General features: G+C 39.9%; 1 protein-coding gene across 1 annotated transcript in view; it reads right to left on the bottom strand.

Moving 5' to 3' along the window:
- Positions 1–16,190, bottom strand: part of hdac8 (histone deacetylase 8) — a 31,057-nt gene extending 14,867 nt beyond the window's left edge. Inside the window, exons 1-9 of the mRNA XM_005806412.2 lie at positions 15,796–16,190; positions 15,626–15,678; positions 13,933–14,063; positions 12,574–12,715; positions 11,176–11,288; positions 10,917–10,994; positions 10,413–10,521; positions 8,479–8,651; positions 7,863–7,957 (exon numbers count right to left, since the gene is read on the bottom strand). Of these exons, the coding sequence (XP_005806469.1) occupies positions 7,863–7,957; positions 8,479–8,651; positions 10,413–10,521; positions 10,917–10,994; positions 11,176–11,288; positions 12,574–12,715; positions 13,933–14,063; positions 15,626–15,678; positions 15,796–15,903 (1,002 nt within the window). The 5' untranslated portion in view covers positions 15,904–16,190. The remainder of the gene's footprint in view (positions 1–7,862; positions 7,958–8,478; positions 8,652–10,412; positions 10,522–10,916; positions 10,995–11,175; positions 11,289–12,573; positions 12,716–13,932; positions 14,064–15,625; positions 15,679–15,795) is intronic.
- Between the last annotated feature and the right edge of the window lie 537 nt (positions 16,191–16,727).

The raw sequence follows: 16,727 nt of genomic DNA, 5'->3' as shown, positions 1-16,727 counted from the left end.
CTTCTCACAGAACACCTCATTGTGTCAAATTATGAGAAATCCTTTGCCCACAGATGAGCATGAAAGACAACCTGATATAGTTTCTCTACTTCTTTTATCTACTCTGCTTCGGAGTATGATTTTCATTTATCTTAGTTTGCTTCCCAAAAATGTCCAGAATTTGAAAAGTGCAAGCCGTAAAACTCTAGACAAAACGCACCGTCCGCGGCCATCCATTCTTGTCAGGTGCAGACACATTGATTCACGCGTGACTGGAGTTTATACACGAGTAATCCAAACACGCCTCAGAGAAAGTCGGAGTATGTGTTTTTTGAGCAAGGGCCCATCTGCGGACAGCAGTGCTGTGTCTGCGGGTGTTTGTTTTTACAGCGATCAGCAGGATCCCCTGCTATGAAGGATGCCGAGGCGCGCAGCAGAGAGGAAAAATGTCTCAGGAAAACAAATGGGCTGCATCTGCTATCAGGCTCCTATCTAATAAATGTTTTTAGGAAGGAAAAAAAACAGTCCGATACCGAATTGTGGTCACATTATGCACGTAGGCTTCACATCTGGACTGGTCCTCCCTGCCATTTCACCACTTCATCCTCTTCACACTCATCTGACAGTTCTCCTTTAAAGGCCCTGTAGTCAATAGACAACATTTGTGTGCTTGTGGAAAACAGTGAGGTACAGGAATGCTAGTTCTCCTCCACTGGAGGGTTACAGGGTTAAACTGTGCTACACAAACTTTGGGAAAACAATTACATGTGTTTTCACGCCTTATAGACCAATAGACTTGGTTTGACTGGGGACCAAAATTGCAATGTTTACGTCAAACAAACCGAACTCTTTGCAAAACCTGTTCCCTTCCCCTCCCTCTCTTCGCCTTGTGCCTTTGCACAAACGAACCAGACTTTCTTGGCAAACGAAGTAGAGTCCGATTAAAGCAAACTAAATGGGGCTGGTATGAATGCACCCTAAGTCCGGTTCGCTTGAGGACGCGTGAATCAAACTCTGATGCGACCCAGCTAACTCTGGTCCGCCTTAAAACCAAGGTCTCAGTTCTATTAAAGTGAACTCTGGTACGGTTTGAATCCATAGGTGGATGCAAGTGGACCAGAGATCACTCTGAAAGCAGGATACGAACTATAGCGCAGGGCATCCTGGGTAAATACAACCACAACAAGTGCAAGAGCCTAGCATTAGCAAGAGAAATGTCTTGTGGTTTTTTGCCAACGACTAAAGAAAAAAGCTACAACCGCTGAAATCTGATGCTACTCCATTTTTGTTTACATTTAGCAAAGAAGGAAATTGCGTTCATATCTTCTTCAGATGTTTTTGTGTTGATTCTTTCAGTAGTTCTTGGTGGAGCGCCACCACAGGCGAGGTGGGGGACAGGTTTTCTCAAAGAGTTTGGTTTGTTTGACACAGTGCAAGTTGAAAACAAACCACAGCAGCTGAAAATGTAACTAATGTTGCAAAAACCGGACTATCGGGGTGAAAACACAGTAAATGTGCATTGTAATCCAAATATCAATTTTCTCAGTACTGCTGGCGATATGAGTGAAATGGACTGACTCGCCAGAGGATTTTCACAAACTAAATAGAAAACTCTGAAGTATTGTGATTATGAATCCAGGAGGATTAGCAAAGCATCTCGCCTGACAGGAAAACCAAATGTTCTCCTGGATGGAGCCTGACCACGAACATGAAAAATAAACACACACTAAACAAAAACTGTAATAAGGCCCTGAAACTTATAGATTACTTTTGATACAACCCCAATGTTCATGTGTTCTTCTTCAGTGCTTCATATTAGCACTGAAGAATGTTCCAATAAAGCATTCACATTTATTGGTTGGCGTTCTCAAGAAGGACCACCCTGGCGTCCTCTTGCAAACTCACACACACCCAAACGCCAGCGCCCGGTGACGTTTCCTGCGATTGAGTCCGTGACTCCGGGGAGCCCGCGCGTCTCTGACGGCAGAGTGAGGGGCCGGGCAGGAAGTGGTTGCAGACAGGAAGCGAGGAAGTAGGAAGCGAAGAGGCGGAACGCGTCCCTGCTGCCAATCTGGGGGCCAGAGAAGTCCTCCCTTCCTGTGCGGCTCTCAGACGGACACGCATTCGTATTTACTTCTGCTGGCCTCACCAGAATCGAGGGGAATTCAGGAATTCGTAGTGCTGGGATGTGTTTTGCTGTACATCTTGCCAGAGAGGGTGACGGAATAGCTCGGTGGCAGAAGACTGGCTCAACCTCTGTCAACATTTTCCAAGTAGAAGGAAAATAATAATAATTAAAAAATATATTTTTTATTGGTAGGGATGTTTGCTTCACTGTGTTGGAAAAGAAAACTGTAGTGCATATTAGAAAACTTTTTAAAAAAATGTTTCTCATCTGTTTTTATAGAATGCCGGCGGTCGTTATGCACTTTATTTCTTGGCTCAAAAGTGCCCGGCAACATCATGGAGCTAAAACAATGAATAATTAACGTACAAAATGACACCAGCGTTAACATGCTGAAGCGCAAAATTCCATGAACGGAAGATGACCTAAGATTTGTTTGCTGTCTGAAGTGAAAAGTACCATCACATCTTGCTGAAAAGTGCAGACTCTGCGTATTTGACCAGCACGTGACAGGAGGGGCTCAGCTTAGCCCATCTTTACCAGAAAAGTGGAAACCTAACATCATTTGTTTAGTGATCCAAGACGTCTAAAATACGAGAGAAAAAGTGTTAACCAAACTACTGGTCAGATTTGGTGAAGGTAAAAAAACAAACAAACACTAAATCAAAGTGAAAACCAGTTTTCACTTGACATCGTGGCAGAATACAGCTCATTATTTAGATCAGATTAAGCTCTGCCACTTTTGATATCTTCACCTTTTATGTCTCACCTTTTCTAACTTTATTGCTCTTTGATGCTTAATTGTTTTACTGCAAGGATTTGAAACTTTTTGAAGTTATTCAACAAGCTAAGGCTAATTTAGCTTGTTTACATCCAAAGGCAAATTTGTTACTTCAACATATTCGGTTTGCAGTGTTAATAGCATTGTCGTACAATCGGTTGAATTTTGATAAACTCTTGTTCACAGAAGGCTTGAACTTGCGACACTAGTCATCGGTTTACATCTTGTGTGTCCAGTTTATTCTTGTAAATGAACAGCATTGCTTGTGGAGTACCACAGGGGTTAGAGCTCGGCCCAATTCTCTTTAAGATAAAAAGAATTGGCCCAAGTTCTCAATAGTAAAGAGATAGAGCGTACGGTCTGCTCCGGCAGGGGTGAATGCGTTCCAGAAAGACGGCTCTGTAGATATGCTGCCATAGTCTCGGGCTGCTGAAGCACAAACTGACCACTTTTCCTCACTTTCTTCTTCTGCTATTCTTCAGTATTAATTATTTGCTATTATTTCAACTGTTAACTTTGTGTTTTATTAGTTTTTGTTCCCCCTCCAGAAATAAAACTGATGTTGTGTTTTCTAGCATGTGCAACAGCACCGTCTTTTGTCAAGCAGAAATTTAGTCAAAATGTTTTAAGGACATTTTCACTCACTCTTACCAAACAATTTGACTCAGACACACTACCTGACCTCTGACACGTACAGCTATTATTAGAAAGCAGTGAACTGTTGACCTTTAACTCGCATGCTGCCATCATCAGCCTGTATCACACAATGGAGGGTCAATCAGGATCAGCTAACAGCTATCCGACAATACAAGTCAACGGGCTTTTATGGCTATCAACACAACTTCTACCTCTGCTACGGTTTGATACTGAAGTATATCACATGCAGCCATTGTGTGGGTTATCTGCACTGTAATATTTTGTCTGATAATCATTTAATACCATTGTTGATGTGACTGCCTCGCTTTGACCGATGTGTTCTTTGACTCTTATTTTCAGGTTTATTGTGTATTTTCACAATCAAAACATGTATTCGCTGGCAAAATGTTGGTTTCAATTAAGCATAAAACACAACCTTTTTAGAGGTAATCTAAACAGGCTTCCTGCAGCTTTCGCCAACTCAAATTTAAGACCTTTTTAAGATCATTACGAATGAAATTTAAGACCTATACCTCCACAGAAACGCACAAACTTTGTCCAGCCAACTAGGGATGCATTTGCATTTACTTTTTGTAAACACATAAAGCTAGCTTGCTGGAAAGGGTATGCTAGCAGTGAGTTACCAATAGCCTCAAAAGCTACACAAGAAGGAAAAAAAACCAAAACACGTATAGAACATACATGTCTATTATGTCAAGATTAAATGTAAGACGTTTGATTAAAATATTTGAGGCCGGTTTCAGGTGATGAGACAAACCTCGTTATAGCCTGTTTTATGTACAACTGCTTGCAAAAGTATTGTGTATGATTTTCCTTCTGCTTCAGAACTGATGTGCTCATCTGTGTCCCAATCAAATATATTGATGTTTATTGTCGTAATGTTAAAAATGTGGAAAGAGTTGAACACATATGAATACCTCTGCAGGGCAAAGTGTTTATAAAGCAACAGCATAAACGTAATAGACATTTTGTTTGATTTTACTTGAGCTTTCTTCAATAAGGACGCACCTTCAGCAGTTTCCTATTTGACGAACAGTTGCTTCCTCACAACCGAGGCCAAACTTATCATACAATGAAGCGCGTGAAAACGCTAGAAAACAGGCTGGGGCATTATCCGACAGTAATGAATGCGCGTATTCATGTAGTCTACAGTAGGGCAGGAGGGTACAAAGGTAGGTTTTGTTCCCCCATGTCGCTGGGACTTCAGCTTTGCTTGGCCATCGTGGATAAATGCCCCGCTTATCACTGGCACACACACTTCTGTGCAGAGTTAAAGAGCTGCAACGTTGCAAAAATAAAAAAAATAAAAAATCCACATCTGTACACTAAAAACACAGTATGAAGCTAAGACGCCCCTCTGTTTTTTGACTCAAGTGTGTGAAGCCTCCTTGGGTTCTTCTTCTGCAGCAGCTGTCCGCACTGATAGCTGCTTTGTTTTCCACGAGTGCCCCTTAACGAGGTCAAAGGGTATTTAGGACCACTGAACGGCGACGAGGAGAAACAAGAGCTACCCTCATCTTGGTCCAATTACACGGACACACACACATTGCGTCTTTTTACCTTCATAAGGACTTTCCGTTGACTTCCATTATTTTTTCCTGAACTCTTTCTAGAACCACAACGGTAATGATGATTTTGGTGTAACATACAATCTCAGCCAAATGTTGCTTGAACTTTTCCACTCAGAAGCCATTGTGCAGGACATAATGTTGGTTTGTCTTGCTGAAATAATCAACACCTTCTCTGGCAAAAAAAAAAAAAAAAAGAAAGAAAGAAACCAAAACCGATCACTAAGATTGGTGTCAAAAAGAGAAACCACCAGCTGGTTCTAACTAGGCAAATAGGCTTGATCCACCCACTGGAAGTGTACTGCACTGAATAATATGTTCCAGCTGCCACCAAGTTCCTTAACCCTAATGGATGCTGAGATTTGCGCTCATTCTCTAAATGACCGTGTCAAATGGCACATCCTGTGGTTGGGGAAAAGATCTTGTTCTTTCTTACAAGGATCACTTATTGTTCTGCATCAAGAACTGAAAAGCAAGCAAGCAAACAAACAAAGACCAAGAGCTACACAAGGCAGTCAATGCTTCGCCGTCACATGTCGGTTTAGTTACTACGCCTCGTCTGCTGCCACAAAAGTGCTGCAAGACTTTCCAGATTACTATTCTCTTCTGCATGAATCCGTAAAACAACTTCCATTTTAACCACTTAAACCATTTTGAATACTTGATATCACTGTGAGTTATGAGAAATACACAAGAAAATTATTTAAGGAGGGTTGAACGTTTTTTGTTTAAGGGAATCTACTGAGCTGTTAGGAAAATTAAAATCAAAATAGCTAAATTAGTCAAAAGAGTCCTTCTTACATAAAGGTTTTACATGTGCACTTAAACAAAGCAACAAGGATGACTTGACTAATTAGAAATGATTGACCTTGTGAACTAAAATGTCCAGAATGATGTCTGAGGTTTCAGAATGTGAAGAAAATCCTTAGAATATTGCTCCACTAATTAGGAAAAAGGCCTAGAATCCCTACAAGCTGAAATATAAAGTCTGATGCCTTCGGATGAGTCATCTTTCTACTTTTAGCATCATTTGCTAAAAAAAAAAAAAGGAGGTTTGACTTTCTCCAACAGATCTTATCTCAATGATCTCATGAGCATATTTCAAGATGAGGAGACCTGGTTTCACCATTACAAAACTATGAACCCCTAACACCACATCTATTCTTTAGATCACAGTGAACAGAGCCTAATGTAACGGATAATCTTTATGTGCTAGAGGAGAGTTAATACTGTAATCTGATACTATTTTCTTTTTATCCCCAAATAAATCGGCCTGTTTAAATGTTACATTAAAACATTAGACATTAAACAAAGTCTAATGTGAGTCTTGAGGGAGGTCTGTATACGATCAAAAGCCACTGTGCCTTCCTTCCTTTCCATAGTTATATTTAGATTCTGTGATTACCTACATTTTAGATCCACAATCTGTAATTTTGCACGTTTTAAACATTTAGTTTAAGTGGATGCTTTTGTTAATCACTCAGATTAGGTTCCAGTTTAAATATTTATGTGGAACCCTTTAAACTCTAGTGAGCTTTGAGGGTTTTTACCAAAGACAATTATTAATAAAATTTAAGACCTATGCCTCCATGGAGATGTACAAAAGAAATGTAGGGGACCAAACCTGTGAAGGTTTTGGGGTCGTTTTGTGGCTCTTGGCAGCAACTTTGTGCTTCTTACATGCACAATGTTATACAGCGCTAGCTAGCTATCTAGCTAACTGCATAGAGAGCCATATGCTAGTTACTAATGGTTTGTTTTCTTTCTAGCTAGCTACCTAGCTAGAAAGAAAACAGGCTCTCTAGCTAGCTAGATATTAATGAGCCATATGCTAGCTGCTAATGGGCTGTCTGTTTGCGTTCCATCTAACTAGCTAACTAGAGAGCCACAGGCGAGCTGCTAATGGTTTGTTCACTTTCTAGCTAGGTCGTTACATAGCCATATTCTAGCTGCTAATGAGCCACATGCTAGTGGTTAAAGTATTGTTTGATTACAAGCTAGCTAGCTGCTAATAAGCATGTGAGTCATTAGCAGCTAGCATAGTTGACATCAATTTAGATTTCAACTAACCCAATTATGTACAATTTGATACCAAATACCAGTTGTTAAAGGATTGTTTGTTTGCTTGCTGACTAGGATAGCAGCTTCTTACTGGTAGCTTTAATGGGCTTGAGTCACAGAACGCAGTGAGTGAAAATGTCTGCGGACAACTCAAGCCTTTGCCTCATAGAAAAGTCCAGCAAAAAAACCTACATAGACTACGTAAGATTAAATACAACCGTGACTGATGTATTTAAGGCCACCTTGCACTTCCTTTATGAAGTTAAGTCATTTTAAGGCTTTAATTTTAGATAAATGAATTTAAGACTTTTTAAGGATGCGTGCACACTGTTTTATAGTGTCATAAATATATATTTTTTCCCCATTTATTGCAAATAAGATCATGGATTTATCCTTTAAAACGTCCCAACAGTCGGTCGGTGACCTTTCTGCCTCACAAGTCAGCTTGAGAGGAGGCTGTGTTTAACTGTCAGCACCCCCTGGCCGTCTGACTCACCTGGACACAAACCCCCTTTATTGAGTTAACAGCCATCTTTGATTAGACGAGTGACTCAGCAGGACAGTTCTTAACAAGTGTGTATGTGTGTGTGAGAGGGTACGATGAATGAGAACATTTGTGCTCGTGTGGGAATATGTAAATGCGAGCAACTGCGGCGGTACGAGACAGACCGCGGGGGTCCGTTTGTCGTACCTCGTGGTCGGGTATTTCTGAGGACAGCGACTTTCCCAGGACCGTCGCGGTCAGGAACGTCCAACAGCGGGCCGTGTTGGCCAGGTTGTAACCTCCTGGAGACAAAAACAGCGGGGCGCAATGAGTTCAAGGATGAGTACAGTAACAATTTTATTTTTGTCAAATCTTGACAGCTTAATTTGGTGGATCCGAATGCTACTAGGACAGTAGGTAAAAAGCTTATTACCCCTCTTATTACCCCTCTTCCCAACACAGTGATGATGAAGAGGACGGATTCGAGGGAAATCAGGAGGATGACAAGAAGCGAGCGGGAGAGGAGGATACAGCGCAGAGAAAGTATGTAGGACAAGGAGGCAGAGGGGGAGAGAGGAAGAGAGGTCGGATTGTAGTGGAGTAAAATGGCTTCATTGTGTCGCATAATTAGTCGCTATCATCTGGCCGAGGGGCTGAGGAGTCTGAAACAGGGCGCCGTGTGTGAGGAAAATTCAAACGCACGCGAAGAATACGGGCCGCATTCTGGATCTTTATGAAGTCACAGGTACGTTTACGTCTGGAGGACGTTCAAAAACACATGGCCGGCCAGAATAACACACATACACAGAAAGAGAGAGAGTACCTCCTCCCAGCAGCAGGGTAGGTAGCTGCCACTGCAGGACGTGCAGTAGACATTTGGCCACCCCTACAGGGGTCATGTTGAAGGAGCACATGGGATCGCCCGCCATGGTGTCGGCGCCCAGCTGCATCAGTACGGCCTCCGGGTTGAACTGCGACCGCACCTCCTGCATCACGCTGCGGAGCAAGCGGAAACGTCTCCCATCATGCGTTTCAGTAAATACCCCTTCCAGTGACATCAATTCAGATGTCAACTAACCCAAATATTTACAATTTGATACCAAAAGACTTTAACGGTTATCGAAACACATCACTCGGGTAAAAACTGGAGGTTATGAATCGCCGAGTGGCGCCAAAATACAATAAAGATCTGCTGTCATTGTATCAACCTTCCAGACCTTCCAGACCTCTCAGGTCTTCTGGTTCTGGTTCTGCTCTGCATCCCCAGAACCAGAACCAAACATGGAGAAGCAACATTCAGCTTCTATGCACCACAAATCTGGAATAAACTTCCAGAAAACTGCAAAACGACTGAAACACTGAGCTCCCTTAAATCAAGGCTAAAAACCCAGCTGCTTTTGATTAGTAGTAACTGGAGCACTGATCAACATATCTGATCGATTGATTGATTGATTGACCTGCCAGCTTATAGTGGTTTGAGACAATTCAGTGTACAGTGAATCCTCGTTTTTCACGGGGGTTACGTTCCTAAAAGAACCCGCGATAGATGAAATCCGTGAAGTACTAACCTTTATTTGTTTACAATTATTATACAATAAAATACTCCATAATACATTGAAAGTAAAGAACAAAACCTTTTTTACAGGCCCAAACATTTGTTTAACATATAAAAGCATTGTATAAACTATTTTTTTTGTTACAAATAACTACTGTACTGTAAAATAATCATTTTAATCATCAACATGAACTGAAGGCGGATTCCCGTGCCCGAATTGCGGAGATCAGCGCCGCCCCACCGCGACCCGAGTCATTGGATTAGAACGGGAGAAAATGAAAAATGATTATGAAAAAAAAAAACAAAGTACAGTAGGACAAATAGTGACTCGTGTATTTCACTGCTCTTCTGACTGAGCCGCTGCAGCCTGACTCCGCTCTGTAGCGTTTTTTTCTTCTAAAGCCCGCGGTGCAGGTGTGTTTTTTCGAGAGAAGAACATAGTTATCGGTAGCTGTTGTCGCTACCGATAAAGAATCTTTCAAGAAAAGATTCTTGAAATTGGCAAGCTGTTTTACGTACGTGTACATTTTAAACCGCAACTTTATTGACACACAGGTGAAGAAGAAGCGGAGAGACTGTTTAGCCAATCAAAATGCAGAACACAATGCACAATGCAAATCCGTGAAACAGCGCGACCGTGAAAGGTAAACCGCGACATAGCGAGGGTTCACTGTAGTTCTATAAAAAAATCTCAGCACTCTTAATTTCTTTGTATTTCCCAGAATAAAGGAGACGGAGTATTTAAAGTGGTCTTGCTCAATACAGTGACTGCCTTCCCCATTAAAGGAGACGTAAAAAGCTTTAAATTAAACCAAACTCACACTTTAATTTGCCTGCATTTATTCAGAGAACATTAGGAAGGAATTGTTTCGGCCAAAATCAGTGGTACTACTGAAGTAAAAGCCGAATTGACTTGACAGCTTTTTAAACATCGTTATCAGGAGTGGCAGTAAGCTGTTTCTCTAATGTGGGTTTTAGAGCTTCAAAAAGAAAAGTTTAAGGAAAGCCAAGAAGCAAATTTAAATTCAAGGATTACAGATTTCTGTGGAACATTAGAATAATACTGAGAGAAAGGGTTGTTAAATGTACTCGATAAAAACTCTAAATCTGCCTTTGCTTGTTCTTTTACCAAGGACTAATGCCTAAAAGGTTTCAAATCAAAGCTTTTGCCTTCCTCTCTATGTGTGAGCGATTTTATTTACCTGGTAAAAACCTGGAAGTATCTGTCGTCCTGGATGCCGTCCTCCAGCGGGATGTTCACAGCGTACCAACGGCCTTTTCCGAGCCCCGTGTCACAGACGTCACCAGTGCCTAAAAATGGACGCCCTTAGTTTTAAGGATCAAAGTTCCTACACGTTTTCTTAGACTTTCCTGTACTGAACAGATCTAGTTTAAAAACCACACGTCAAGTTTAAACTGAACTCCAGTCCAAACATCTAGTGAAATCTTTTAGTGACTAAAAACTGAAGTCTAATGAGTAAAATGTGAAAATCAATGTGCTAAATTGCAAAACAAAGATATTAGGTCTTTAGAAAATAGAAAAAAAAAACTTGAGAAAGCAGCGAGTGTTCCAAACAACTTCCTTTTTTCCACACTTATCCCAAACTGGAAACCAATATAAGCTCCTTCCAGACTTTTAAAGGTTGTAGGAACCTTGGGGAGCTTCATTTTAAAGAAATAAAACCCAAACACCTTGAGTCACTGACCGGGAAAAAATCCAGGAGAAAACTTGTGCAGAGAAACCGTCATAACCTTGGATGTGAAACTAAAGGCCTCCTCCACACCTGTGCCACAGAGTAAAAACAAAGTTCATAATCCGCCAGTAAAAATGTATTCAACATTTGTAATCTTTACATAGAACTTGAACATTTTTAATAGTTAGAAAGAGCCAATGTAATGTAGAAATAAAACCCATCTTGAGGAGGATAAGGAGCTGCTCTCCATCTCTGTGTGCGCTGCCCGTACCGTCTCCATGATGCAGGTCAACGTCCACATACAGCACCCGCTCATATTTCTCCCTCAGCTTGAGGATCCCCAGCACAGCATCGTTCACGTAGCAGAACCCCGAAGCCTCATCCCTGGAAAACACAGAAGAGAAAGAATCAAGACATTTTTCTTTACATAAACAAAAAAATAAGCTAAAAAATGTTTCAAATACTTTTTTAGTAAATAGAAAAGGTAACACTTTATTTGAAGGGGTGTTCATGATGCTGTCATGAACATGAAGGAGTCTTCATGAATGTTTATGACTGAAAATCCATTAAAAGTTTCAGGTTTGCGTTATTTGGTAAATAATGACACTTTAATGCAAACATGGCACTTTTAATAGAGTTTTAATGCAAGTTTTAAATCAACTTTGCATTAAAAGTGTCATTATTTACCAAATGACACTTCATGACAACAGTCATAAACATTCAAAAAGACTCCTTCATGTTTATGACGGTGTCATGACGGTCTTATGAACGCCAAACCAATTAAAGTGTTACCAATAAGGTAAATTAGTTATATATATATATATATATATATATACAGTACAGACCAAAAGTTTGGACACACCTTTCTAATTCAATGGGTTTTCTTTATTTTCATGACTATTTATAAGGCAAGAAATCCCACTTATTAACCTGACAGGGCAGGTTGACCTATGAAGTGAAAACCATTTCAGGTGACGACCTCTTGAAGCTCATCAAGAAAATGCAGAGTGTGTGCAAAGCAGTAATCACAGCAAAAGGTTGCTACTTTGAAGAAACTAGAATATAAGGGCTATTTTCAGTTGTTTTACATTTTTTTGTTTAGTGCATATTTCCACATGTGTTATTCATAGTTTTGATGCCTTCAGTGTGAATCTACAATGTCAATAGTCATGAAAATAAAGGAAACTCATTGAAATAAAAGTTGTGTCCAAACTTTTGGTCTGTACTGTATATATATATATATATAATTATTATAATTTTTTTTTCCTGTCTCAAGAATTTGTTTTATGGCAACTGCATGTAAAATGGCAAATATGAATCCAGGTTGAGGAAAGTAATCTAGCTAATGCTTTCCAACATTTTGTCACATCGACACACTTCTATGTATTTAATTGGGATTTTATTTGACGAATAAAGACAAAATGGTAAGAAGAAAAAAGTGAACTGAAAGAAAAATGGTTCAATGATTTAAGTTTTTTATAAACAAAAAATGTTGGTAAAAAATTGAGTGCTATAGTACTTCCTTCATTTTTCTGAAGACCAAAGAAACACAGAAGAGAAAGGCAAACTATCAAACTAGAATAGACTCAGTTTGTCAAGCCCTTTTTCTATCGTAACCAACATCGTGCGTTTTAAACTTGTTGACTATATGTGGAGCTGCAGAGCTTACTTTTTAGCATGGTGCCAGCCTCCCGCCCAGTTAATGGCCACTTCGCAGTTTTGCTCCAGCAGACACTCGGCTGCAGTCAGAGTAGCGCCCCCTACTGCTGCCGCATAGTCAAATATGCCCTCCACCACAGGACAGTCATAGCCTGGGTATAGAAAGAGACATGAGGTAAGGAGCATAGATAAAAGAGCGTAATGTGACAACAAAAAAACCCCATAAAGATACACAAAGTTAACATTGTACTACGTTTACACGAGAACTCTGCCAGGAAACTGCCTGGATTTTCAGATGTCGATTGGTGAAAAAGTTCCCAATCAACAGCACCGCCGGAACACCTTGAGTCACCTGCAGTTGTCATGCCAGGCCACTGTATGGCGCTGTTATTTCTAGAATGTCGAACGCGCTTTAGACCTTTAGCGTCCACCTTACATCAAACAGTACGTCGTCTCCCATGAACAAAGTTCTCAGGATATCACATGTATTCCTTATTAGAAATTGATTTAAACTGGACAGATTAAGTAGCACAGCTGAACCTGTCCGGCTTCCGTTGGTATCCGTCATAGCCTTCTGCCAGTTCTTGCGTCAAATAAACCCCTACAGTCGTGCGTTCTGCGCATGTGCGCTTTCACAACTCCGAAACAATCCTGTGCCTAATGGCAAACTTTTTAACCCAAGGAGTTAGTTTTATAACACACTGGACGGATGAACTCGGGGGGGGTGAAATCACATTCGACACAAAAGGAGGAAGTTCCAGTGGGAAGAGCTGAGAACAGAGCAGAGGGAGGATGAGAGTGGAGGAAAGGAGTGAGAGCGACAGATAAATACAAGAGAATGAGACGAGGAAACAAAAACAAGACGGGTTAACCTCAGGATCAGTCTAAAGTTAAAAATGGAAATCTCAGCAGATACAGATTTTATTAAAGACAGTGTTATACTGCCCCCTGGTGGTCACAGACATGTTTGTACCCTTGTTTTCTCATCTCCAAACTGTAACTTCTTTTTTTTTTTTTTGCTCTAGTGTCCCTTATATGAAAGTAGGCTGGCAGGAAAGGGGGAAGGAGAGGGGGGAAGACATGCGGCAAATGTCGCCGGGTTCGGGAATCAAACCCACGACGGCCGCGTCGAGGACTCAAGGTCTCCAAACGTGGGTTGTGCTATCTATCCCCTACTACGCCACCACAGCACGCCCCCAAACTGTAACTTCTGCATGTGCTGAATACACAGAACTTAAAACTAATTTAAAATACCAACACATACTGAATCTCTCAAATGGTCAAAGTTTGAAACATATTTTTTCTGGGGTCCTGTTTACCAGCTAAGAATAAGTCATAACTTTTAAGTTCTAGTTTGTGTATTCCCTACCCAGGCCGTAGTCGGCTGACTGGGGGTCATCGTTGTCTCCGTCCTGGCTGATCTTGTGCAGATGCTCCAGGTAGGAGTCGGTGTGGAACATGGCCATCTCTTCCATTGTGGCAACTCGAGGTTTCACAACGCTGGAGGAAAGAGAAAAAAAACAAACTGAAAGGCTAAACTGGGGTCCTAATGGAAGTAAACATCTGTGGCAGATATCCACTAAATATGCATTACACTGTCAACATGCAAAAAAATTACTTTATAGGTTTAGGAAAATTAAATAGAGGAGACATGGATATAATCTTAGAGTATATCTGCATCAACATGTTTTGAAACAAAGCATAATAATTCGGTTATCATGTAAAATAGTAGAAACAGCAGCAATTCCAACTCAGGTTTTTCTTTCTTTTTTTGGGTGGGGAGGTGATGCTTTCAAACCATTAAAATGACCAATTTTGATTTAATTTGCCACAGTATATTATAAACAACTTAAGCTAGCAGTAGAAATATCCTTTATTGTCCCCCATTGGAGAAGCTAAAAGTAAATGCATGCATGCATTTTTAGACTAAGACAAAAAAAAAGGTATAGAAAAACAGAAAAGGATCAGTATCAGAGAACATGAGAAAACAATTCTATTTTTACAACTGAATGGTCAGAAAAAGTTTTTTGTCCATATGCAGTCATTTGTGCAAATAAATACAGTACAGACCAAAAGTTTGGACACACCTTTTAATTCAATGAGTTTCCTTTATTTTCATGACTATTGACATTGTAGATTCACACTGAAGGCATCAAAACTATGAATAACACATGTGGAAATATGCACTAAACTAAAAAGTGTAAAACAACTGAAAATACCTCCTTATATTCTAGTTTCTTCAAAGTAGCAACCTTTTGCTGTGATTACTGCTTTGCACACACTCTGCATTTTCTTGATGAGCTTCAAGAGGTCGTCACCTGAAATGGTTTTCACTTCATAGGTCAACCTGCCCTGTCAGGTTAATAAGTGGGATTTCTTGCCTTATAAATAGTCATGAAAATAAAGAAAACCCACTGAATTAGAAAGGTGTGTCCAAACTTTTGGTCTGTACTGTATATAAATATTAATTTTTATGCACAAATGTATATTTCTGAATATAAAATATACTATTTGCAAGAAATGAATATAAGAAAACTTGACAAATGACAGCAGAGAAGTAAACACTGAGCATTGAGTTTGTTGGGAGCAGAAATGGATATAAAGACTGACAGCTGCTGGGAGGAAGGATATGCCATAACGCTCCATTGTGCAACAAGGATGAAATAGTCTCACTTACTGGCTATACAGTCCTGCAACAGCTTTATTACATAGTCGGAATGTTGCTGCCTCAGAACTTAAAAGTGGATCTAAAAAGAGGTGCAAATCTTCTTTTGAAAAACCCAATGCTCGCATGATTCTCCATGTTTTCTAACACCTACTGTTTCTGCTCTCTGGGTGCCATTTGAAAGTATTTTTTTTTTACTCAACTCTTTGACTTGTATTAGGATAATGATTAAAAATGGCTGCATGTTTCATTCATTCTGTTTTCCAAAAAAAAAAAAAAGTTCAAACACTCAAATGGTTCACGAATATGTTTTTTTTTTTTTTTTTTTTTTTGTAAGTCCGCATATTTTTTTTTTGTCGACCTGTAAAGTTTTAAAGAGCAACCCTAAACAACTCACCTCATGTGGGGAAGCAGTCCATAAGCTTCTATCAGGGAGTGGACCATACTCGCCTGGCCATAGAAAACATTGAGAAAATCCCGTTTAAACCAGACTTTATGCGTGTGAATTTAAATCAAACAGAAGCTAGCGCTATTCTGATCCATTTCTATCTGAATCCATCTCCTCACCCTGTTTGGGACTTTGGATAAAGTGTCACAAGTCTCGATGTACTCCGGGCTGTAGACATACGCCACTCTCCGTTTGCTGCTTTCGTCATTGTGCTCTCTGGCACTCATTGGAGTTGCGCTAAATTATGTTAAACTAATCTATTTAAAATTGTTTAAAAGCGAACAGTTAGCTAAAAGGTGCGAAAAGACTCTCTTGTCTCTGGTCTGGTGTTACACCGTCAACATTCCCCCTCGCCCGGGCGAAGTAACCGCTGTTGTGAAACAAGTAAAAAGAAAAGGGGGGAAAAAGCATCGAAATTAAATTAAGATATAACTCAATTTGTAAGTTAGATAGACTTTTTATAGTTGTTTTTTTAAGCATTCACGTACGCTTTCATCTGTACTGGAAAGAGGGAGGGACGTTCTCAAGCCGGAAGGCTTTCCAAGCAGGAACGAATGTTGACGGTGGTGCATTCTGGGATTTATTGTAGTCTTTTTGCTTTTAAGCCCTTATATTAGAAGCTTTGTTTATCTCAATAAATAAAAAGATTTATTGACCAGATAATATGCATTAATAGAAAACTAAAATCACTGTGAGCTTTTTTTTGTTGTTTTGTTGTTAACTTCATTTTTTATCAACCCTTTTTGTGTTATATTTTCAAATTTGTTTGTAAAAAAAAAAAACTATTCTGGAGTCTCTAAATTATATTCTCCATTTAAAAAAAAGTTAATGATGATTATGATTATTATTTTTTTTTTCAAGTTTATCTCTTAATTTCAGCCTGATTATTGAATGCAATTCATGTGGTCATCTCTCTTTCTGAAATGTTGTTTGGTTTAAATATTTCCAGGTCCTTTCACCCTGTTAGATTATCCCATTTAGAGCCCAAGTACAATGTAATTTTGGTCTATTCTCACTTCCTGTGAAGTATGCTTTTACTTTGAAGATGCTC

This window comes from Xiphophorus maculatus, chromosome 14 (genome assembly GCF_002775205.1).
Source record: "Xiphophorus maculatus strain JP 163 A chromosome 14, X_maculatus-5.0-male, whole genome shotgun sequence".
Classification (NCBI taxonomy): domain Eukaryota; kingdom Metazoa; phylum Chordata; class Actinopteri; order Cyprinodontiformes; family Poeciliidae; genus Xiphophorus; species Xiphophorus maculatus.
This window is presented reverse-complemented; position numbering and strand designations above follow the sequence as displayed.